This window comes from Furipterus horrens, unplaced genomic scaffold (genome assembly GCF_987537825.1).
Source record: "Furipterus horrens unplaced genomic scaffold, mFurHor1.1.pri manual_scaffold_6, whole genome shotgun sequence".
Classification (NCBI taxonomy): Eukaryota; Metazoa; Chordata; class Mammalia; order Chiroptera; family Furipteridae; genus Furipterus; species Furipterus horrens.
The window spans coordinates 76,171,981-76,197,212 of NW_028327176.1; the positions used below are offsets into that span (position 1 = coordinate 76,171,981).

General features: G+C 49.7%; 1 protein-coding gene across 2 annotated transcripts; it reads left to right on the plus strand.

Annotated features, from left to right (window-relative positions):
• Positions 1-1,696: 1,696 nt before the first annotated feature.
• On the plus strand, positions 1,697-25,232 carry ZAP70 (zeta chain of T cell receptor associated protein kinase 70). Of its 2 annotated transcripts, none has more exons than XM_090281857.1 (13): positions 1,697-1,814; positions 11,860-12,309; positions 13,017-13,177; positions 18,249-18,387; positions 18,488-18,569; positions 18,646-18,692; positions 18,920-18,968; positions 19,977-20,169; positions 20,738-20,944; positions 22,786-22,978; positions 23,069-23,209; positions 23,307-23,419; positions 24,713-25,232. In XM_090281857.1, exons 2-13 carry the CDS (start codon positions 11,908-11,910, stop codon positions 24,834-24,836), a joined length of 1,851 nt encoding a protein of 616 aa, XP_090137983.1. In that variant the 5' UTR covers positions 1,697-1,814; positions 11,860-11,907; the 3' UTR covers positions 24,837-25,232. The 2 variants fall into 2 exon arrangements, with proteins under 2 accessions (XP_090137983.1, XP_090137984.1); XM_090281858.1 differs by having other exon boundaries at positions 19,980-20,169.

The following is a 25,232-nucleotide window of genomic DNA, read 5'->3' on the forward strand; positions in this document are numbered from 1 at the left end:
CTGCCCTTCGAGGGCCCCACCCATATGTAGCCTGCTTCCCTTCCAGGTCTCTGGGAGTTCAGCTCACAGAGAGCTATTTTGCAACCAAGGTTTCCTCCTCCTCTGTCCACTCAAGATGGGCTGTGGGGCCAGACGCCAGATTCAGTGCGCCTGGCCACTTGATGTCTGTTAATTAACCTCTCTGGCTTCACTTACCTTTTCAGGAAAATGGATGAAATTGCAAACATCATACAGCATTGTCTGGCATAGCATAGGTGCTCAGTAAGCGCTACTATTATTACTGTTGCAGACTAGGTGGTTCTGATGCTGTGATTTCTCCCCTGGCAGCCTGCTGAGCGTTCCTCTCTCACTGCCCTAGAAAGGAGGATCCAGTATGGAAACAGTTTTTTTTTTCTGCCTCCTTAAGTTTCACGATCTCTGTGGGGAAGGGGAAGACTTTTAATACAACAGTTTTTTGGGGAAATCTATATAGAAAAGTTTTTTCTTTTCTTTTCTTTTCTTTTCTGGGCCTGGAGCCCAGAAAAAAGATTTCTTGAATGAGGAGAGGGAGATTCAGTAAGCTGGGGGAAAGCAGAGATGAGGGAGAGAACCCACAGGAAAGGAGAGCTGTGGCGTGGCATGGAGGGAGCGCCAGGCAGACTGGAGAGCTAAGTCCATCTATCCAGCATGGGAGGACCCAGAGAAGGTTCTTGGGGTCTCAACAGTGGGCCTAGAACAGCTCCTGTGGGTCTGAAAGGACAAGGAAATGGGGATGAGAGGGCCCTCAGAGGCCCTGGAGCACTACAGGGAGAGATGGGGTGAAGTGGAAGCCAAGCCTGGGAGCTGGCTGTGCAGCAAGGAGGCTCTGCTGGCCACTGAGGGAGCAGCTGTGAGGTGTGGCCACCTGGTCAGAACATGGGCAGGTACCATGGAGGGGGTGCGCAAGTGTGAGGGAAGAGGAGGACGTGGTGGTGGCCAGGATAAGAGGTGGTGATCAGCCAGGTGCAGGGTGAGGGGAAGGTCTGAGGTGGGGCTGGGCTGAGACTGGGTGGGCACTGTCTCTGCATTTTGCTCTGATCAACATGACTGATCCCTTTCAGAATTCTTCCCTGATACTCGCAAGGCTGCGGGATGCTCCTCTGGGAACACACAGTGCCCAGGCTTCTGCCATCCCAGTCCCGTCTCCCTGGTGACTCAGTTCTCTCCACTTTCAGCCTGTGAGCCGTTTGAGAGCAGAGACAGAGCTGCCATTGCTTTCCTGAAGCCTGTGTAATACCTGCCACACAGGAAGTGCTCGAGACTTTTAGATATTGACCTACGCAGTAGGTTCTTCTCTTTATCTTCAACCTGCCCGTGGAATAAATAAGTCACTCTTATGGGCAGTTCAACCAGGAACAGGCCTGGGTCCATACCCCCTTGGCAGGGGAAAGTGGGGCATTTTAATTTCCAGTGAGTCCTGGGGATTCCCCTCCCACTGCCACTGTCCCACCCCCAATTCCGGCACAGACATTTCTCCCCTCCCCCTCCCCAGGTTTGGGGTGCTGTTGGAATCATCAGTCTTGCATAAGCCCTGCTGGCATCTAGCCTCGGTACTCCCCTTACTGGGGCAAGCACTGGTGGCCCCGGAAATGCCCTCTGCCGTCCCAGAAGCACGTGGCCTACAATTTTCCTTGAACACAGCACTTTGTGACGTAAGCTTCAAACACAGCCCCTTTTCCTGTCTTCGCATCAAGGAAATAGGTTGAGTTTCAGAGAAACTTGCTGCTAAAAGAGCACCAGGCCTCCGGCCCGGGTCCCTGCCCTGCTTGGGTCTGTGCTGCTGCTACCGTGTGCAGGTGAGTGGCCATCCTTCAGCCTTCTGCCTCTTCTGGGCCAGCACAGCCATCCCATGGGACTCTGGGGTAGCTGGCAAAAGGGGAATAAAATTCCCCCTTCATTGAGAGACCCTGGTGAGGTGGGACCTCCTTGCACCTTGCCTGGGCATGTTGGGGTGATTAGCTAGCGTCAGTCTCAAACTGTGGGCTTGGGCTGTAGAGAAACCCAAGTTAGTTCTTTGGGCCCCAGTTCTTCATCTAGAACCAGCTGTCCATCAGCACTGGAGACCAGAGACCTTGTAGGTAAGTTGTCCCAGATGGTGCCATCTCCAGGGGGTGGCCTGGGTGTGATAGAGGGGGACAGAAGCAGGGGACTACTCATTGGGAAGAACCATGAGGAGTGTCGGACTGGGATGGGTAGTGTTGAGCTGGAGAAGGAAGCAGATGTGGTTTGTGGCTAGCCTAAAGAAAGCCACTCACTCCCCTTCCAGAGGCTCAGCCAAGTGGTAGTGTCCAGGGGACACAGAGATGCCTGCTGCGGGGTCCGTAAGGTGGCATCCTTGGCTCCAGGAGGCAGAGCAACCACCAGAGAATGCTCTGGCCCCAGGCCCCATGAATATGAGGGTGGTTCAGCAGCCTGGCTGGTGTTTAAGTGGACACTCTGGAGCTAGGAGGCCTAGATTCAAGTCCTGGCTCTGTCACCTACCATGTGTGCTGTGTGACTTTGGGCAAGTCACTCCACCTCTGTGTGCTTCGGGTCCCCAATTCACAAATCCTTCACTCACAGGGCTCTTGCAAGGATTAGGTGAGTGAATATATTTAGGGTGCCTGGCACATAGTAGGTGCTATATAGGCATATTGCTATAGTTAATCCTTGAACAACGTGGGGGTTAAGGGTGTTGACCCTCTGCACAGTCAGAAATTCATGTGTCACTTTTGACTCCCCAGTCATCCCTCCGCATCCACTAGGGATTGGTTCCAGGACCCCTGAGGCTCAAGTCCCTTATATAAAATGACGTGGAACAGTGCATAGAGCCAGCCCTATACACCTGCAGATTCCCAACCACAGATCAAAAGTACTGTTTCCCATTGCAAGTGGTTGAATCCATGGGTGCAAAACCTAGGATACAGAAGGCCTACTGTAGAGTTATTGAAAAGAATCTGCATGCAAGTGGACCCACACACAGTTTACACTGGTGTTGTAAACTGTGCTTTTAGTGATCATTACCAGCTCTGGGTGGTCTCAGGCTCTGGACTTCATAGCTCCTGGACTTTCCTGGGGCAAAAACATGCTGGCCACTCCCTGCCCCACCCATAGCATAGGGTTAAGACAATGGTTCTCAACCGAAACCAATTTTGCTTCCCTCCCTCTCACCTCTGCCCCCTGCCAGAGGACATTCTATAATGTCTGGAGACTTTTTTCATCTTGACCTGGGCAGGGGGCAGGGGTTACTGGCACGTAGTGCACGTAGGCTAGGAATGCTGCTGAATACCCTACAGTGCCCAGGATAGCACCCTGCTGTTCCCACAGCTCTACCAGACTCTGTTCTTCTGACTTGTCCTATTTTTCCCATCTGCAAAGCCTTTTCCCAACTCCCTTCTCAGAGCCTGACAACTACTTGCTGAGGTCACACAGCCCTTAAAATCCAGTCAGCAGAGGTTGAGGGGAGGGAACTGCTCTCATGGTGTCATTCGGTCACTCAACAGACACTTGAGTCTGTTGGATGTGAGGACTGACTCCCCCAACAGCCTGTTCCCTGACAGTCACATGCAGCTCAAGGTACAGCCACTCCGGGTCTGTCCGAGGTCTGTGGGCATGTGGGAATCCCTGAGCACCCAGCTCAGAGCTGAGGATTCTGCCATCTTAATGAACATTCACTGGAGTGGTCAATGCTAGCTGCTGGGTGAGAAAGACCTGTGTTCAAATCCTGACTGCTATTGCAGGCTGCATGATTCTGTACATGATATTGACCCCTGAGTCTCAGTTTCTTTAGCTGAGGAATGGGAATAGCAGTTTCCAGTGAATGGATTTAGAGTGATAATTGGATTAAACGGATAATGCTCATCAGAGGTACAGTGAAGTCGCTGGCACAGAGGCTGTTGCCATTACCCACGTGGCAAACATTTATTAGGAGGAAGCAGGGGCTACAGCAGAAAACAAGACAGCCGTAGGCTCTGCCTTGGGAGCTCAGCCTGTTCAGGGACAGAGGAGCAGGCAGACGGTGATATTGCAAGCCATCAGGGCTGCAATGTAGGAGTATGGGCCCTAGGGGAGCAGAGGAGGAACACTTCTGGGAGGAGGGGACAACTGAGGCGACTGTAGCATCTGGCCAGGAGAAGGCTGTGGGCGCTGTTCCTGGCAGAGGAAACAGCCTCTGCAAAGGCTCCTTGAGGTTGGTCCTCTATCTCCCATTGCTGTTAGTGGAGGAAGCCTCTAGATCCACCCTCCCTCCTCTTTCCTAAGGAAGCCCCCACAGCCCTTCATCCTCTCCGGGCTGCCAGGTTCCACGGACCCGCAGAGGTATCTCCACCCTTCACCGCAGGCTGCATACCTTTTCAGGTACCCCATATTGGTGGTCTCTGCACACCACAAATATTGACTGGGCACATACTATGTACCTTGCTGATGTAGGAGAGGGAACAAGAAAGAGTCTCCACTCTCACAGTGCTTACTTTCTAGCATATCATAAGATATGTGGTAACATATGTTGACATATGTCAAAGGTCATATGTCAGCAAGTTGATACATATATCCCATTTTTGGTGATGAAGAACAATAAAGCTGAGTCAGGGATAAAGAGAAAAGAGAAGACCTTTTTAGAGAGGGCTTTCAGGGAAGATCTCTTGGAGGAGTGGGTGATATTTAAGCAGAGACCCAAAGGAAGTGAGGCAGAGGAAACAACAGTGCAAAGGTCCTGAGGTTGGACCATGGATGATTTGTTCAAGTGACCTGAACAAGTACCATAAGGAGGCCTATGTGGCTAGTGGGGAGGGAGTGAGTACAAGGAGGTAATAGGGCTGATTGTGCAAAGCCTTTGGGACCACCATGAGGATTTGGGCTTTAACCCTGAGTGAGGTGCAAGTCTTGGCAGGTGGTAAGTATTGATGGAAAATGACATGGTAGCACAAGGGCAGGCCAGGTCTTGTGCTTAATGCTTGGTGAACCTTCTCTCAGGGAGTCCCTCAGTCCCTTGGTGTTGGGTGCATTGATGGCCTCATTTTCCAAGTGGGGTCTGGTGAGCTTAACTCACTGCTCAGGACCACACTGCTGCTACACAGTAGGTTTATACTTTCATGATTAAAATATGATGCCCTGGTATCAGAAAAAGATATAAAGGAGCCTCTTGCCATTCATAGCATCATGCTAATTGCTGTCCTTGTGACTTATAATGTAACCGAGGTGGCATTTTGTTGCCTGACAAATGCCTGTGCTGCCTCTATTGGTGGGCACAAGGGGCCCCACCATGGCCCTACCATGTGGATAAAGCAGCAGGAAAAGTGGCTTCAGGGGGACACTTGAGGTTTTGGGAAGAGGACTGGAGTCAGTGAGAGGACACATGGGTTGTGAGGGGCTGGGCCCTCATTCCATCTGTGCCTTGGGTGGGGATGTTTCCAGTGTCTGGCTGAGGGTTGTATGCGGAGCCTACAGGCGTGGCTGGGGCCACTTCCTCCTCCTTCCAGTAGGTCCAGTTGGATGGATTCCCTCTGCATCTTGTCTCCCCTCTGGGTTCTCATGACAGACATGTAATTGGGGCTTTTGATGCTCAAAATATGTTGTGTGGAACAGTAGATCTTGAAGGCCCTGCTACATAGCTGTGATTAAATAAAGCTGAAAGGGCCCTTCCCTTCAGGTTGCCTCTGAGCCTTTATTATTTGTTTGTTCATTTATTCACTTGTTTGTTTTGTTTGTATAGATTCCGCATATTAGTGATATCACATAGTATTTGTCTCTCTGTGTCTGACTTATTTCACTTAGCATAATGCTCTCAAAGACCATCGGTGTTGTTGCAAATGGCAAGGCTTCATTCTTTTTATGGCTAATGTTCCATTGTACATATGTACCACATCTTCTTTATCCATTAATCATCTATCAATGGACACCCAGGTTGCTTCCATATCTTGGCTATTGTAAGTAATGCTGCAATGAATTAGGGGTGCATGTATCCTTTCAAATCAGTGTTTTTGTTTTCTTCAAATAAATTCCCAGAAGTGGAATTGCTGGGTCATATGGTAGTTCTATTTTTAATTTTTGAGAAATCTTCCATACTGCTTTCCTTAGTGGCTGCATGAGAGCCTTTACTATGCTAATATGCTTTTCAAAATGTATTTGATCATCTGAGCCCTTTTTCCTTTGCAGTATGTTTAAGGTGTCAGGTTTCTCTGGAACAGATATAATTTAACCCTGCCTTTACCCCACGAGGATGCCTGAATGGTGGAATTTCTGGCAGATATGTCTGGCCAAGGATCAAATGTTTCCTCCTCCTCATCTCATGGCTGGGCTGTATGAACAAGGCAGGTGTCCCACGGTCTCTTGGTGGAGCTGCACACTCTGGAAGGGAAAGTTAGGATCTCTGAACTCACACGGAGTTCACATGCTCAAGGGGAGGCTGGATGGGGCCGGCTCAGGCAGGACTAGGGTAGGAGAGTCTCATGGTGGCTGCACCTCCTGTGACAGCCATGGGGTGTGCAGGGACACAGCTCAGGACAGAAACCTCGGGTCCCCCTGCCTGAGTACAGTGGCGCACGGAGGCTGCAGGCTGGCCCAGGCCCTCTGAAAGCTGTTGTTGTTATTGGCAGTGAGACGGGAAGTTGGGCTAAAACTGAAAATGCACAGGGACGTTACTGTTTCTGGGACACCTTGGCCCCAGGTCCAAGGTGGCCAGTCATGGCTCATAGCCCTAGACTGAGCCCCAGGGGTCAGCCTCTCCCCACCCCTGCTTCTGCACAAACCTCCTTTGGTTACCCTGGCTGCACCTGTGGCTACTGCACCTAGGGGAGGAGCTTCTAAAACTGTGTTGCCAACAGTTTCCTACCACAGCTTCCTGCCTAGAGATAAAATTCACTACCCCCACCACTTCCCAGGGTTCCTAGGCAGGCCCCCATCTTGCTGCCTTGTCCAGTGCCCTTATGCTCTATGTGGAGCAGCATTATGCATTTGTGGGGCAGAGCTGCCTGGATTTGGGAAGTGGAGAGGAGGGAGAGGGTGTACTCAGTGTCAGGCACGGCATGGATAAAAGGATGCAAGTGAACAGGAAGGAAGGCTGATAGCACAGCACAGCTGGAGCAGAGGGTAGGCTGAGGATTTTGGTTAGAGTCAATGCAGTAGGCAGAACAGAGCCACGGTAGGCTCTTGAGCAAGGAAGGCCTTGGGGAGGAACTGACAAGCAGCTCAGCTCATGTGGGAAACAGACTGTGGGGTTCAACCAATCACAGGCACCATGTGAGTTACATGTGGATCTCAGGTTTTATTAATAGAAACAGAGGGCAGAGATCAAAGGAGGTGATGGCTGCACAAACCAACCTCAGGAAGAGAGATCTGGACTAGGTAGCTGGGTGTGACAGCATGTTTAGCCACAGACAGGATGGCTCAAGTAAGGGGACCAGTTTGGGGAAGGGGACAGAGCAGAAACCATCGGAGAGGGAGGAGGCAAGCCAGGGAGCCATGATGTTCAAGAAGGAGGAGGGCGTCCCTACTGTTCATCACTGAGGGGACCCAGCATCCAGGAGGGCTTTAAGGGCTTGCCTAGTGCCCTGCCCTCCAGGTGGTGACGCCAGTGCTCCCCATGAGCCAGGAGATCAGCTTGTGGGTGGGACAGACTCTGAGGCTGGGTGAGAGGGTAGGAGTCTAGGAGGGGAGCAGGAATGTAAACAGCCATCTCCTATTTCAGTTACTGTTTTCAGTGCCTGCCAGTGTCTATACTTTCCAGCTTCTTTGTCCCCCTTCAACTTAAAAAATTAAGTTATAATTTACATACTATAAAACCCACTTATTCTAGTAAAAAATTCTGTGAGATTTGACAAATGCAAAGAGCTGAGAAACTACCATCTCAATCAAGAAATTACCTCATGCCCCTTTGTAGGCAATCCCTCTCCTGGCCCCAGCCTCTGGCAGTCGCTGATGTGTTCTCCAACAATAGTCTTTTTTTGTTTGTTTGTTTCTGAAAGTTTATTATTTTTTATTTACCATTTAGTCCCCTTATACACGCCCCCTGCAATCACCACACTGTTGTCTATGTCCACGTTTTGCCCAATCCCTCCACCCCCTAACCTCTCTCCACCACTTAGCTGTCAGCCTGCTCTCCATGAGTCTGTCTGCATTTTGCTAGTTAGTTCAGTCTGTTCATTAGATTCCACATATGAGTGAAATCGTATGGTATTTGTCTTTTTCTGACTGGCGTATTTCACTTAGTATAATGTTCTTCAGGTCCATCCATGCTGTCGCTAAAGGTAAATTTTTTTTTTTTTTTACAGTCGAGTAGTATTACATTTTGTAAATTCCCATCTTTGTTTTATCCCCTTACCTACTGACGGACACTTGGGCTGTCTCCATATCTTGGCGATTGTAGATAACACTGCAATAGATAACACTGCATAAGAGTGCTTATGTTCTTTCGAGATACAGTCTTGAGCGGAATCACACAGCTGTAGTGTTGAGCCTGATTTCTTCACTCAGCGTGATGCCTTTGAGGTTCATCCATGTTGTTGGGTGTACGAGCATTTCATTCCATTTGATTCATTGCTGCATAGTATCCCAGTGTAGGTATGTACTGCAATTTATCTATTCATTTGCTGAGAAACATTTGAGTTGTTTCTGATTTTGGCAATTGCGAATAGAGCTGCTCTAACATTCCTGTGAAGGTTTTTGTGTGAATGCACATTTCTATTTCTCCAGGTGAATACTAGTTCTCCTGACTCCACTTAAACCCTCTTATAGAATGGTGACCTATGTCTACAAGGGGGAACATAAATGCAGTTTCTGATTAATCCCCTGCCAGTAATCAGTAACTGTTGGGACATCCAGAAAGCCCCTCAAGCCTGGCTCTCCCAACCCCGGTGTCAGAAGCAATCTGGTTAGAATACAGATTCTGGCCCCTCCTCCGGTTGCCCTGACCAAGACCCCTCCCTGGAATGATTCCCATTTTAGTACAGCACATCCTCAGATAATGCTGTTTTGCATTCATGTTGTTTCATCATAATGTTGATTGGGAAAAAAATTAGATTCTTGGCTGGGTTGCTGTCTGTGTGGATGTGGCACCTCTTCACCACATCTGTGTGGGTTTTCTCCAGGGACTCTGGGTTCCTCCCACATCCCAAAGATGAGCACATGAAAGGAATCAGCGTGTCTACATTGCCTCAGTCTGACTGAGCAGGTGTGTGTGAGTGACCCTGAGACAGGCTCTGAGCACCATGACCCTGAACTGGAAAAAGCAAGTTGGAAAAGAACTTATACTTGTTTCTATTCATCTCTCTTAGTATGTCTAGCTAACATTTATTTCAATGTTTAATATTAGAAGAGTTTGGGGTCATTATTTAGAAGTTGGTGGTGTTTTTGTGACCAGAAATATGCCATATGAATTCAATTCTTGTTTATATCAATTAGCCTACAGTAAAATTGGACCCTTATATATCATTTCACTTAAAGTCGCAGTTTCCAAGAACCTATGGATGACGTTAAGTGAGAACTTACTGTATCTTCCTCTGAGATCCAGTATCTATCCTTACATATCCCTGGACATCCAGGGGAAAGGCAGCCTTTCTCAATCCACAAAAGCTTTCTTTGTGCCCCTTGCACACATTTGCTTAACTAAGAAAAGCACCCAAGGACACTTTCTGAAACACAACCTATGTCTGGGTTCCTTGCTGGGTCCACCTTAGTAATGTCTGGAAACTGCAATGGAGATATAATTTAAAAATAAATAATTTATTTATTTGTTTATTTATTTTATTTTTAGAGAGAGGGGAAAGGAGAAAGAGAGGGAAAGGAGAGAAACATCACTGTGTGGTTGCCTCTCACTCATGCCTCCAACTGGGGACCTGATGTGCAACCTAGTCACGTGCCCTGACTGGGAATCGAACCAGTGACACTTGGCTTGCAGGCTGACACTCAATCTACTGAGCCACAGCAGCCAGGGCTGGAGATATAATTTTTAACGTTATATAAAAACTCATAAGTATACAAAAAAATGAGAAGAATTAGTTGTACACCCATTACCCACCCCCTAGAGCCTACAATTAACATTTTGCTATATTTACTTTATCCCATACAGTCAATTCTCATTATTAGTTAGATTCTGTATTTGTGAATTAGCCTATCACTAAAATTTGTAACCCCAAAACTAGTACTCGAGTCCCTTTTACGGTCATTTGAGAACATAGGCAGAGCAAGAAGAAATTTGAGTCCACTGGCGCACAAGTTCCCGCTGAGATGGAATGGTACTCTGCCTTCTTGTTTAGCTTTCATACTAGAAGCAAGTGTCCTTCTTACAGTCTGCTTGGTGCCACATTTTTGTGCTGTTTGGTGATATCACTGTTTAACTGGCCCCTAAGTGCAGTGTTGAAGTGCTGTCTAATGTTCCTAAATGCAAGAAGATTGTGAGGTGCCTTATGCGAAAAGTATGTGTTAGATAAGCTTACAGGTATAGTGCTGTTGGCGGGGAGTTCAATATTAATAAATCAACACTGTAAGGTGTCTTTGGACAGAAGTACACATACAACAAGGTTATGTACTGATTGGTTAATGAAAATGTGACTAGAAGCTTGAAGGAACTTAACCCTAGATTTCCTCTAGGAGCTGTTGTTCAGTATTTGCTCATTTCATGTTTGTGTTTACAGAACTACTGTGAATAGAACTTGACTGTACTTCTCAGCCTCCCTATTCATCCATCAGTCAATGTTATTTTTTGTGTGCCTTTCAAGGTATATTACAGTCATCAGTACCCACCTGAAGCTTCTGCACACAGATCATTAACTAGAGTTTAATATTTTATGGTTTCTTTTTTTTTCTTTACTGAGGGTTCCAAAGACAGTAAAATGAACAAATCTTAAGTGTACATTCTCTGAGTTTTAAGGAATTCAGACACCTGTGTAATCCAGTGTCTAGCATCATCAGACAGCATCATCACTCCAAAGTTGAAGGAAGATAATTTTAGGTTATCTGTCTCACCAGATATCTATTTATATAAATATTCTTAATTTCTTCTCCCCACATACTATCGTACTTCCCAATCACATTCCTCATTTTGTTTAATGGCTCTATCAAAGTTTACATAGGAGTTAAACCCTAATATATTTCACCAATCCCCTACTGATGGGTATTCAGATTAGCTTATGCTTTCTAGAAACTTGTCCATGAAGGCAGAGGGGACAGAGCAAAGGGGGGATTTCTAACGTTGAGGGGAGTGGAAAAGGACAAAAAAGGCTAACGGAGTAAGTTTCCTTTGATAAGCAAAGCTTGCTCCAGCTTCAGGGCCTTTGCACTTGCTGTTCCCCCTGCCTGCTGTGCTGCTCTAGTCCATGCTTGATGAAAAGTGAGCTCTCCCTCATCCTTCAGCTCCCTGCTCGAAGGCTACCTTCTTAGAGAAGGTGGCCATCCCAGCAACAGGGCCCTCTTTCCCTCTTAATATCACTCTCAGTTTCCTTTATAACACTGATCTCATCTGTAATTACTGTTTCGTCCCTTTCCTTGTTTATTTCATCCCCTCCCTCTTGGACTGTGATCTTCAGGAAGGCAAGGACCATGTCCAACACCAGCCTGAAACAATAATAATTCAATGTGTTTGGGAATCAATGAATGGTTCCAGGTTCTGGTGTGTGTGGGCCAGTAGGGGTGTCTGGGTACTCCACACAAGGTCTCTGAAAAGTCAGAGGAAGTTTTGGGACTACCTGATCTGGTCCCACCAGACTGGGACTCCTCTCCAAGTTGATTCTGGCACAAAGCAGGCTTCACACGATGGGCAAAGATGCCCCATCTACGTAACCTCTCTCCCACTACCTGCTGGCCCATGGACTGAGCTCAGGAAGCAAAGCCGAGGCCCTGAAGTGCCCCCAACCCCGCTTGAACCCGCAGGGTCTGAGGAGGCGCAAGGGAGCTCAATCAGCACCGGCAGCGGCAGCGATGCCGGACCCCGCGGCGCACCTGCCCTTCTTCTACGGCAGCATCTCGCGCGCCGAGGCCGAGGAGCACCTGAAGCTGGCGGGTATGGCAGACGGCCTCTTCCTGCTGCGCCAGTGCTTGCGCTCGCTGGGAGGCTACGTGCTCTCCCTGGTGCACGACTTGCGCTTCCACCACTTCCCCATCGAGCGCCAGCTCAACGGCACCTACGCCATCGCCGGCGGGAAGGCGCACTGCGGGCCCTCTGAGCTCTGCGAGTTCTACTCGCGAGACCCAGACGGGCTGCCCTGCAACCTGCGCAAGCCGTGCAACCGGCCGTCGGGGCTCGAGCCGCAGCCGGGGGTCTTCGACTGTCTGCGCGAAGCCATGGTGCGCGACTACGTGCGCCAGACTTGGAAGCTGGAGGTGAGAAGGCGGGCTTCCCGGAGGGGGCGGGCCCGGGGATGGCGGGGCTGAGAAGGGTGGGCCCCGAGGGCACATGAAGCATGGCACTCTTCGCCGGCCTGCGCTTTGCTGCATTGCATCTTACTTGGAAGCTGGAGGGAAGGCTAACGGCGACAATAAAGGACTTTATTCTTCGATTCCGCTGACATGTGCCGTTTCCATGAGACGGAGAGGGGCGCTGACTAGGGGCGGGACCTGGGAGTAGGCCTGTGAGGCAGGGGCCTAAGCTGCCAGAAAGGAAGGTAGCAGTTGTGCTCGGCCTGGGATGGGGTGAGGCTTGGGCTAGGCTGGGGGTGGGGTTTGAGAGGTTGGTGGGGGCTGCGCCTTAGGGTAGGGGGGTCAGTAGGGCGCGTGGCTGTGGTCTTCCATCCCCTGCATTACGTCAAGGTGCTTGAGTAGCAGTGTCAGAACTTCAAGCTGGAGATGAGCTTGCGGCTGGCTGGAAGACGGGTTCTGGGCTTGGCCCTGGATGAACTGGGGAGAGAACGCAGGGAGGGTGTGTGGTGGCTGGCCTCAATAGCCTGAAGGACCTACCCAGGTGTGCCTGGGTGGGTTAGGAAAGGGTCTCATGGATGGAGGCCATGGGGAGGGTTGAGGAGATGGAATAGGGTTTCTGTGGCCGCACCCTTGACGTCACTTATAAGTGTTCTTGACCATTTCTTCCGTAGGGCGAGGCCTTGGAGCAGGCCATCATCAGCCAGGCGCCCCAAGTGGAGAAGCTCATTGCCACCACAGCTCACGAGCGGATGCCCTGGTATCACAGCAACATGACGCGGGAAGAGGCCGAGCGCAAACTCTATTCAGGCTCGCAGACGGACGGCAAGTTCCTGTATGTGGGGATTGGGGAATGGGGCTTTGGAGGCAGGTCTCAGTGTGCAGGCGGGCTGGGAGGGTTGTGCCTGTGCTTCATGCGAAAGTGGGTAGTGCGTTTCTGAGTGTGCAAAGGACCTTCCTGTGGGAAAGGAGCAGCAGCGTGTAGGACCCACAGCTCGTTGTCTGGGATGGAGTCCAAAGTCCACTACTTACCAACTGTGACACTTGGCAAGTGGGTTGACTTCTTCTCCTTCATTCCACAAATATTTATTGAATACCTACTACGTGCCAGGCACTGTTTTAGGCACTGAGGACATGGCAGTGAACAAAACAGACACAAATTCCTCCCTGTCCTTGTGGAGCAGGTAGGCAGAAAAGATGAATCAAAAAAATACCAGGTGGTGGTAAGTGCTGTCTGTGCAGGTGAGAAGGGTGTTGGGATTAGGTGGCAGAATTGGCCTTTCCTATCAGGTGGCTTTTGAGTGAAGAACCAAAGGAGGTGAGAAGTGAGCTGTGCAGCTCTCTGGAAGAAGAATGTTCTTCTCAATGGGAATGGCAAGTAGAAAGACCAGGAGGCAGGTTCTTGGCACGTTCAAGAAAGCGAAGAGGCCACTGCACTTGGTTGGAGCTAAGAGAGGGCTGGAGCAGGAGGAAGGAAGGGAAGGAAGAGGTGACTGCCTCTGACTGCCCTGTGGATGAGAGTATAGTACCTCCCCAAGGGTCTCTAATAAGAACTGCATAAATTAATATGTGTAAAGTAGTACTACAGTATCTGGCATAGAGTAAAAGTGCACCAAATGTTAGCTTTTATTACATGTGGGTGAATGTGTCTCTGCCATTCATGTCTGAGTTATAGCTGAGCCATGTAGCTGTTTGTGAGTTTGTTATTATGAGAGAATCTCTAAAGCCATTTATATAACTCTACTGGGTGTTTGAAAGCCCCGCTGGCACTATTGCTTTCTGTCTGGGCACAGGTCTCTTTGTGTACAGATGTTATTTGTATGTCAGCTGAGGGCGCTTTGGCCTCAAGATCTAGAGAAACTTGGTGCCTGCGTCTTTCCTGTGACCTCAGGAAGTCCTGTGCCTCCTTAAAATGTCTGTGAATTTTCAAGGGCCTCCATTCTTATGGCCTGAGTTCCTGCATGGCTGAATCCTTGTTCTCATCCACTTCTCCTAGGGCTGTTCCCTTACCTGGGGCTAACCCATGGACCCCCTCAATTTCCCCACCCATGTGTGATCTTTGCATGTAGACCAGATTGCCTGCAGGTCTCCCACAGGATGCAGGTTCCATCACAAGATTCTGTTATCGGCTGATAAAATAAATTTTTTATTCTGCCTAAAGACTTAGGATAAAATTGGAGTAAAGCTTCTAAGGCTTCTGAGGGAATCTTTGAATACACATTACAGATAATGCTCAGCAGCAAGGAAGACTTATGAACAACTTAAAATAGGCCTGTTTTCTCTGAGAGGGTAAACTTAGTATTGTATTTTTATCAGTTAGCTTTTGATACATAACAAATTTCCCTAAGAGTTACTGACTCAAAATGACATTTTATTTTATTTTTTTAATTTTTTTACTTGCCACATTCTGTGAGTCAGCTGAGCCATTCTCACTTGGGTCAGCTGCGCTGGGACTGAATAGGTTGGGATGGCCATGTTCTTGCGTCTGCTATTGGCCTTGTGTCCCCTGGTGATGGGATGCATTGGCTACAGTGCTATCATTGTCCAGTAGGCAAGCCTGGGCTTATTCAATGGTAGTGGTTGCAGAGTTCCCAAGAATAGTTGTAGAGGGAAAGTGACAACACACAAGCACTTTTTAAGCCTCTGCTTGTATACTGTTACAGATATCCTATTGGCCAAAGCATGTCATGTGGCCAAAACCAGAGTCACTGTGGGAAAAGGGACTACCCACAGGAGAGGAATTAAGGCAGCCAGTTTTACAAAATCCATCATAGGAGATCATAATGGAGGTGATGGGCCTCTCAAACGTAGGTGTTTGGGGCTCCTTCTTTCCTTTTGGGCTGTAAACTTGAGGACAGAGCTTGCATCTGGTGCTTCTAGAGTGCTCTATCTTCTAGTACATAGTGAGGGCTAGTACTTGTCCAGATGTTACTTGTCTTCGTCCAGAGGCTGCACACTTGTCATCTCAGGTGTGATGCTTACTAAGGCATTACTGACATTTGGTCACACATTGCACTTGCTCATGCACTCGTTCACTCAGGTGCCAGGGTGTCTGGGGCTCTCGCCCAGCTGGACACAACAAAGGGAGGTTGTATGACCCTCCTGTTGGTGCATTTGATTCTTCCTCCTTGCATCTGCTTTCTCCTTTATGACATGCAATTCCCTTTTCGTAGCTTTTACAGTCTAGGTTTCCTTCCCTGGTTTCATCTCAAGTTCTTAACTCAGCTTTTCATCACCTCAGTGTTTGCCTCCCTTCGGTCTTGGGTTTTCTTTCTTCTTCTCTCTTCCCCTGTCTTCCCTTCCTATGTCCCACATACAGACAATGATTCCACCATTCCAATGGTGTTAAAAGTACCCCCTGCACCCCTGTTGCTTAAGGTTCTCTGAAAGTATCAGAGGATTCTAGGGGAGGGAGGAGGTAGAGATATTGGGTGGAAGATGGAGCAGGTGGGCTACTGAGCTCCCATCCCAGCTCAGCTTTGAGCTGTTTCATATCTTAAGCTTCCACAGAGGATGTTTGACAAAGAATTCCATTACCCAAAGGAAAAGTTTGCAAAGTTTTTGTATTAACACAGTAGAATTTATGACAGGCTTAGGGTTAACACACCTATTGAGATAAGAGAAATCTCAGGAGAACAAAGGCCAATGGCTTTGAGGAGCTGACACTTTGGATATCAAGCTGTCTTGAAGGCTCAGAGTCAGGTATTGACCATGGAGGTTGAGGCTGAGGGAGGTAGGATCTGGGTACAGTATAGAGACTGAGGCTGGTGCTGAGGTTCAGAAGCAATTAGAGCAGTGACATTATGAGGGACAGTGACTCATGCTGGAAAAGTGTCAGAAGACAGAAGCTGCTGCAATGAGCCACACTGCTGGAAAGTTAGGTAAGGTGTACTTTGAACAGAAACTGTTGTAGATTCTTCTTGTGGTTCCTGTAGTCAATAACTGCTTTCTCAGTATGTAGATAGTTAGGGACTGAGGGTCAAAGCTGTAGGTAGGCACAGAACCTCATATAGAGCAGGGATGAGAGGAACATCTCTGGTAGATCATGAGGCCTGGGACATGCCTGGAACTGGTCTAGTTCTGAGATCAGGGTGCAGGGTATGATAGAAAGACACATACTACACAGGTCTGCAGTTAAGGCTGGGGTCATGCATATCACTAACCACAGTTCAGAGCTGTTGAAGAATAGATGGAGGCCCTGGCCAGGTTGCTCAGTTAGAGCATTGTCCTGATATGCCAAAGTTGTGGGTTTGATCCCCAATCAGGGAACATACAAAAATCAACCAGTCTCCTTGACTGGTGTGTCTCGGTTGGGTGTTGTCCCACAAAGTGACAGGACATATGCCTGGGTTGCAGGTTTAGTCCCCTCGTTAGGGCATGTTCAAGAGGCAACCAATTGATATTTCTCTCTCACACTGATGTTTCTCTCCCTCTCTCTTCCCCTTTCTCTAAAAATAAAATCTTAAAAGAATCAACCAATGAATGCATAAAGTGGAACAACAAATCGATGTTTTTCTGTCTGTCTGTCTCTCCCTCAATTCAATAAATAAACAATAAAAAACAGAACCTTGGATGGTGTGGCCTAGTGGATTGAGTGCTGGCCTACATACAAATCAAAGGGTCACTGGTTCAATTCCCAGTCAGGGCACATGCCTGGGTTGCGGGCCAGGTCCCTGGTTGGGGGTGGGCAAGAGGTAAACGATTGATGTTTCTTGCACATTGATGTTTCTCTCCCTCTTTCTTCCTCCCTTCCCTCTCTCTCTCTAAATAAATAGATAAACAAAATCTTTTTAAAAATTGATGGCCGTTTGCTGCTAAAGCTTGCTGCCTTTCTGCATAATTCCAGCATTTGTGGTACTGGTTGATTCAATGTGTAAACAAACTTGACCCCTGGGAAGGGCCTTCAGGAGTATATTGTTAAGTGGTTCTTAACCTCTTCTGGATTATGGTCCCCTTTGGGAATCTTACTGAAGCTGACCCCTCCCACACATACCCGCACAGTGTGGTCAGGTTGGTTTGGGTGTGTGCACGTGTGTGTGTGTATAGATAGGTTCTTACTGCACAAAGGCATCATCTCTGAGGGGCTCAATTCCCATTCATAGTCATGGAAGATATATTTATTTTGGCAAATTTATAGCAGAGGATAATCAATTGTCTCTTTCTGTCAAAGGTCAGTCTGTTACAATAACTGGGGGTGGGGGGTCTACTGTGATGACAATGACTCGTTCTGGTTTGTACAGAGGTGTCTCATGATCTAGCCATAGAGTTGTACTTACCTTTGTTGCTTTATTTAGAAATGACTTTCTCTCCCCAAGAAAATGATCCTAAGTCTACCTGTGTAGACTGTGTGTCCCCTGTGAGTGGCTTTGTGTCCACCATAGGTGGCCAAGTAACCCTCCATGGGTGGCCAAGTGTCCCCTGCAGATGGCTGAGTGTCACTGTGTATGGCTGAATGTCCTTTGTGGAAGGCTAAGTGTACCCTTGTGGATGGCCGAGTGTCCCCTTGTGGAAGACCAAGTCTTCAGCCATGTGTGGCCAGGTATCCCTCTGTGGATGGCCAAGTGTCCAGCTGTGAGTGGCTGAGTATCAGGTCATGCAAGGTTGAGTGTCTACTGCTGGAGGCCCAGTGTTTCCCTGTGAGTGGTCATATGTCTGTCCTTGGATGATTGTATCTTTTCTCTGCTCCCTGACCCCAGTGCCCCACTGGCCTGGAGATTAGCAGTAGGTCTGGAAGTTGAGTGGGACCTGACCGACCTTGGCTCCCCCAGTCCCTGCTGCTTCTCCACGGGGCTCTGGGGTATAGAGCCCATAGGGTGTGTATGTGTGGGAACTGGGACCCAGCAGGGCACACCACAACAGGGGCCCAGGTGGTTGTAGGGGTGACCTTCCCTCCTTGTCCCCACCAGGCTGAGGCCCCGGAAAGAGCAAGGCACGTACGCACTGTCTCTGATCTATGGGAAAACTGTGTACCACTACCTCATTAGCCAGGACAAGGCTGGCAAATACTGCATACCAGAGGGGACCAAGTTTGACACGCTCTGGCAGGTAAGCCGCTGCCCACTCTGTTGTGAGGGAGATGCAAGATGAGGTGCTTAGGCTCCTGGGGAGGAGAGGAGCAGGGCTCTGACGCCCCCTCCCCCTGCAGCTGGTAGAGTACCTGAGGCTGAAGGCCGATGGGCTCATCTACTGTCTGAAGGAGGCCTGCCCCAACACCAGCGCCAATGCAGGTGAGCAGGGCAGGGTGGGTGGGAGGAGTAGGAGACACTGTCTCTCACCCCCTCACTGTCCTTTCTGTTCCTTCAGGGGCCGCTGCTCCCACACTCCCAGCCCACCCATCCACATTTACCAATGTGAGTCAGCCCCCATCTCAGATTTCCAGCCTCAGGCACAGAGCTGGTGGGTGGGCCATTGGTCCTGTTCCCAGAGTGAGGCTGGGGTGGAGAGTGGGCTGCTGTGAAACAGGAGACTGTCTCTCCATCACTGTCCCTGGGAGTCCTCAGAGGATATGGGTCTCGTAAGAGGTGCTGGTGCCCTCAGCTTGGGCTCTGCTGACTCTTGCTTACCTCATGGCCTGTAGACTCAGAGACGGAGCGACCTCAACTCAGATGGATATACCCCTGAACCAGGTGAGCTGGTAGAAGTGGAGGTGTATGGTAGGTTTCGTGCCAGCTGATGGCAGGGTCCCTGGCTGGCTCTGGGTGTGTTCAGGGAGGTATGCGGGCCTGGCCCAGCCTGTGGCAGTTGGCCTGGTTGGCTCTGTGCACACGCTGTGCCTACAGACATCTGCATAGGGGCACACTCATCATGCCTGACATGCAGAAGAGAACACATGGCTGTGCCTGGGATGCCCAGGGCACAGACACACATTTGTTAAGCACTTAGTATGTGCCAGTTATGCTCTAAGCTCACTGTGCATATGAGCTCGTTAGATCCTCCTGACACACCATAGGAGGTAGTCACAATAATTATTCTCATTTTAGAGATGAAAAAGGAGGACAGTAACTTTCTAAGGTTGCATAGCTAGGCAATGGTGAAGCAGGATTGGAATCCAGGCAGATAAGCTCCAGAGGCCATGTTCCTAAAACACCTTGCTGCCCATGCTCATATGTTTGATGTGTGATGTATACTCAGAGAACATACATGGTTGTGTGTTCACACAGAGGAGCCCTTGTAAACATGGCTGTGTGGTGACTATGAAGACATGAGCAGGCTCAGACATAGGTGCATACAAGTTAATACACTCACAGGTACAGGTGTGTCCATTCCAGCTGGCACACTAACGGTTACTTGTACAGACATGCTTGGACCCCACCACACACAAGAGACATCAGTGGGGGTGTACATGGGTACATATGCATGAACACACAAGGGTACATGTGGTAACATGTGCAAAGCAATGTACATGCCTTTAAAGTCCACTTGGACATGGATTCCCAATGCACCGACAGATGGGACCAGTAGAGCACATATTTGAGCACGCACACACACATGTTCCCATGTGCCTGTACATGCTCTGGGTGGTACACCCCTGTCCGTGACATGTGCCTGGTGGGCACTGAGTCTTCCTGCCCCCCCATCCCCCTGCTTCTTTCCTTCCTCTTGACCTGGGAGTGCACTTCTGTGTGTGGGCCCAGCAGGCCTAGCATCCCCAGAGAAACCACGGCAAATGCCCATGGACACAAGTGTGTATGAGAGCCCCTACAGTGACCCTGAGGAACTCAAGGACAAGAAGCTCTTCCTGAAGCGTGAGAACCTCCTCATAGCTGACATTGAACTTGGTTGTGGCAACTTTGGCTCAGTGCGCCAGGGCGTCTACCGCATGCGCAAGTATGGCTGTCCCTGATGCAGTGGGTGGGGTGTGGGGAACCACTGGGTGAAGAGCCAGGGTGGAGCCAGGACGTGATATCAGTTTGCTTGGGAAACAGAACTGGGATAGGAAATTGCTAGAGGATTTCCTAGCAGCACTTGAGGATAGCGCCTGAGAGGGAGTAAAGGAAACAGCCTGGGGCAGGGGAGGCACGGCTGGGTTGCAGTTGCAGTTGCTGATCCCAGAGGCTTCGGCTGATCCCAGGTGACCTGTAGAGGGGGCCCCCTGAACCCCTGCATCCACCCATCATTGAATGCAGGCTACCCAGGGGACACTGTAACTGAATGAAACTGCTCTTTTCCAGTGAGGGGCTATTCTGGGGGAGGGATTTGGCTATGCTCAGTCCCAGCTGACAGTCCTGGCAGCTGGGAGACTGAGTACCTGGGTCCTGAAGGGAGATCTGGGTGGTAAACTACAGTATCCACTATACAAGCTCAGGGAGGAGGAGGCAGGTCAGGGCATGAGTGGCTGAGCAAGGCCTGTGCTGGTTCATGTGTGTACCTCCCTCATGGGTATGCATTGTGGCAGGAAGCAGATCGACGTGGCCATCAAGGTGTTGAAACACAGTACGGAGAAGGCAGACAAGGATGAGATGATGCGTGAGGCGCAGATCATGCACCAGCTGGACAACCCCTACATCGTGCGGCTCATCGGCGTCTGCCAGGCTGAGGCCCTCATGCTTGTGATGGAGATGGCGGGCGGTGGGCCCCTGCACAAGTTCCTGATCGGGAAGAAGTAAGCCCTGGGCTTCTGGCAGTTGGGACTAGGGGGCTCATCCTGTCTACTCTTGGGCGTGCTCCACCCATGAGCGCACACTCATTCTACATGTTCATAGACACACCTACACCTATCCCCCTGTACACCCTGACATGCACATTCATGTCACAGTGCAGAGCCTGACCTCCCTGTTTGAGTCTCAGCTCTGCCGATAACTGTTGGGACCACCGCACGTCTCTTAATTTGTCTGGACCTTAGTTTCCTCATTTATACCACAGTAGGGATCACAGTATTTACCTCAAGTAGTCCTTGTGAGGATCAAGTGAGTTGATATTTATATTATAAAGTGCTTAGAACAGCCATTGGCACTTCTTGTGAGAGGCTTTCTAAGTATTAGCTCTGAGTATTACAATGATTGCTACTCCAACTCTCTTGGCCAGATTCATGACCCGCATGCAATTATGTTGATTCTCTCTGACCTAAAGCAGGGTCAGCAAACTATAGCCCATGGCTTGCTTTTGTCCTGCATGGTTTTGCATTTTTAAAGTGTTATAAGAGAAAGAGAAAATACAAGGATACATGGCAGAGATGACATGCAGCCTGCAAAGGCTAAACTATTACTTTTTATCTTGCTTTTTAAAGAAAAGTTTGCCAACCTATGCTCTAAAGAAACTATTTCATTTGTTTCTCATACCTCAGACTCTTCATCTCCCAGTCTTTTCCACTCACTGAAGCCAATGCCTGGCAGCTCACGCTCTGGCTGGTGTGCATGCCTTCGCAGAGGGCCCGGCTCATGCATTCAGTCATTGCACAGGCGTTTGAGCAATTTCTCTGTGACAGGGACCTTTACAGCATTTGGGATTCATCAGTGAACAAAACAGACAAGGATCTCTGTCTGTATTCTGGTTGTAGAAGAGACTTTAAATAATTATAATACAATAAAGTATGGAGTATGTCAGGAAATAAGTACTATAGAAAAGGGGTTTGGGAGTGTCAGAGTGGGAGGTAAGAAGTGAGAAAGTGAGGTTTGTGCAAACTCAGGGAGGAAGCTAAGCTCAGCTCTGGGGGAGGAGCATTTTTGGCAGAGGGCACAGCCAGTGCAAAGGCCCGGGGGTGCACCGGAGCCGGGTATGGTGGAGGAAGAATGAGGGTGGAGCCTGTGGCTGGAACTGATGTAGGTAGGAAGGTGACAGGGAAGATTTGCAGAACCCTGTGGGTGCGGGGAGGACTTGGACTTTCATCCCGAGTGAGGTGGAAACCTTGAAAGTCTGTGAGCAGATGAGAACCCACTCATTCTGGGGAGGCCAGACCTTGGGGGGCAAGGGCGGAGGTGACTTCTGGCCCAATGAATGATGATGGAGGCTGGACCAGTGTGGCAGAAGCCAAGGTGGGAGGGATTCTGAAGGCAGAGCTGCCAGGGTGCGCTGATGGATTGGATGTTGGGTTGTGAGAAAGAGGGGCTGAGGGAAAGGCTTCTGGACTGAACAAATGAGAGGATGGAGCTGCTGGGGGGTGGGGAAGGGAGGAGAGGAGCTGCCATGTGTGTGCGTGTGTGTACACACAATCTGGAGCTTAGCTATATCCTTACAATCTTTGAAATGCCTTTGAGACCTCCCTGAGGGGATGTAGGCAAATGACAAGTTTGGGAATCACAGTATGTGGGTGAAATTTAAAGTCTGGACACTGCATGAGGGCAGAGGCTTTGTGTGCTCTCCGCTGTCGCCAGTCCCATGTCTGGCACACAACAGATGCTTAGTAAGCATGAATACATGCCCAGCTTGGTCAGAGACATGGACTTGGCCCCCTTGGGAACTTGGGCTGTCCCTTTCCTGCTGACCCTGCCTTCCCCTCCACCCCAGGGAGGAGATCCCCATCAGCAATGTGACAGAGCTGCTGCACCAGGTGTCCATGGGGATGAGGTACCTGGAAGAGAAGAATTTTGTGCACCGTGACCTGGCAGCCCGCAACGTTCTGCTGGTCAACCGGCACTATGCCAAGATCAGTGACTTTGGCCTCTCCAAGGCACTGGGCGCTGATGATAGCTACTACACAGTGAGACCCCGCCCCTTTGGTACCCAAATGGGTGGCGTGGGTGGGGGTGGGTTCCAAAGCCCTGATGCAGCAATATCTTCCCTTCCCCAGGCCCGCTCAGCAGGGAAGTGGCCACTTAAGTGGTATGCGCCTGAATGCATCAACTTCCGAAAGTTCTCCAGCCGCAGTGATGTCTGGAGTTATGGGGTCACCATGTGGGAGGCCTTCTCCTATGGCCAGAAGCCCTACAAGGCAAGCATGGGCAGAGGTGGGCGGTCAGCTGGGTGTGAAGGCAGGGAGGGTGGAAGCCCTGGTTACTCATGTGTGCACTTGGCTCTGGCTAGAGCAGAAGATGAAGGGACCCGAGGTCATGGCCTTCATCGAACAGGGCAAGCGGATGGAGTGCCCGTCAGAGTGTCCACCTGAAATGTATACGCTTATGAACGACTGCTGGATCTACAAGTGAGTGCCAACAGGTGGGAGGTGACACAGCCGAACTGACACCTGGGCCTGGGGTAGAAGGTCTTGGTGCCCAATCACTCAGTCCAACAAAAATCTACTCAGTGTCATCCCACCCAGAGACCCACTAGTTCACTGCTTTTCCAACACTCAGCATCTATGCTCAACTCTAACACACTCACCTTACAATGCTCCAGTGGGCCAGCACCCCAACACCCTATCTATGGGCGCCCAGTGCTCCAGCATCTAAAATCTCAGTCCCCTGCCAGCCAACATTCAACATATCGATCCCCAATACTCAAACAAGTTAGCACTCTTGTTACCCAAAATATGGTACCAATTCTCAGGCATTGAATAATACTCCAGCATCTAATTCCTCAGTTCCCCACCAGCCAACATCCAATACCTAATCACCCAAACAGGCCAACATCAAAGTACACAACACTCAATATATTCAAACCCCACCTCTGTCTGGTTGAAGCTTAGCACTCAAACATCCCAACTCCTAACACCATCAATATCCCAACTTCCCATCAGACAACAGGCAACACAGACCCAAACAAGCTATTACCTTACACTGATCATGCAAGGTATGTACATTCCAGCATCTTATACCTTTCCTAGCCCACCCAGCATCCATTCCTCCACTGACCAACACCCATGACATTGATACCCAGACACCCAAGCAATCCAATAAGTAGACACCCTATTTATGAAAAATAACAAATGACTAGCCTTCCCTACTCAAACATGTGTTAACCATCTCCATCAGCAAACACCTAATGCACCAGTACCCCACAACCCAAAGAGGCTAGCACCCAACACCCCAACACAATACTGGATATTCCACAGGCAGTAGCATTAGTACCCTAGCTCTCCACTAGCTGGACCACCCTCAGTGTACCGACCTTCTGTTCCATCATGGCAGCATACTTACACCCTCATAAGCCCCTACCTAGCACCTATAGCCTGACCCGTTTCACATTACATATTCAGTGCTTCAGCATTCAATAGCCCAACTCCCGATGGTCAATTGTTGTCGGCCCAACACTCAGTGACTTCAATTCCCTAAGTCTTTACTAGTTAATACCCACTATCCTGTCTGTCTGCAGCCCTTCTATTAAGCAACCCTAAATTCTGGTCTCTCAGACCAGAAATACCTTTCCATTACCAATACTCCGTCACTCCGACAACCCCACGATTCTCTGAGCCCTGTGCATATCCACCTCCAGGTGAACTTGGGTTCTGGCTATGTGGTCAGTGGCTTAGATCTGTCCCACCCCCCACCCCCAACAGGTGGGAGGATCGTCCAGACTTCCTAACCGTGGAGCAGCGCATGCGGACCTACTACTACAGCTTGGCGAGCAAGGCTGAGGGCCCCGTGGAGTGTGGGAAGGGGGCCGAGGCCGCCTGTGCCTGAGCACCAACCTGCCCGGGGCCTGCAGGCTCCTATGCCCCAGTGTTTCCTCTGCCTTCAGTGCCACCCCAGGACCTGCAATCTGCCTGGGCCAGCCCAGTTTCTCTCCTGAGCAGCTGGGCTGTGAAGAGATAGCTGAGGCCTCAGGCCCACACTGGTCTAGCATTCCCTACTTGGTCACCTGTTCTTTCTGGTTGGGGGAAGAGGGAACCCCCAGGCTGGGTGGGGGCGCATTGTGTAGCCGGGTCCTGAGCTAGTATGTACTGGGGTGCCCTGAGTTGAGAGGTCTTGCTTGCAACAAAGATTCTCCTTCCTCTGGGCCCTGAAGGGAAAGACTCTGGGAGTCTTCAGTTGCAGGACCTCAGTCATTGGAATAAATTCTGCTTCTCTTTTATTTGA

Bases quoted from the DNA above. Each gene is read 5' to 3' on its own strand.
- ZAP70 (XM_090281857.1), top strand. From the start codon at position 11,908: ATGCCGGACCCCGCGGCGCACCTGCCCTTCTTCTACGGCAGCATCTCG. The intron at 12,310-13,016 runs GTGAGAAGGCGG...TTTCTTCCGTAG, and splicing joins GCCAGACTTGGAAGCTGGAG to GGCGAGGCCTTGGAGCAGGC. The intron at 23,210-23,306 runs GCAAGCATGGGC...TGGCTAGAGCAG, and splicing joins ATGGCCAGAAGCCCTACAAG to AAGATGAAGGGACCCGAGGT.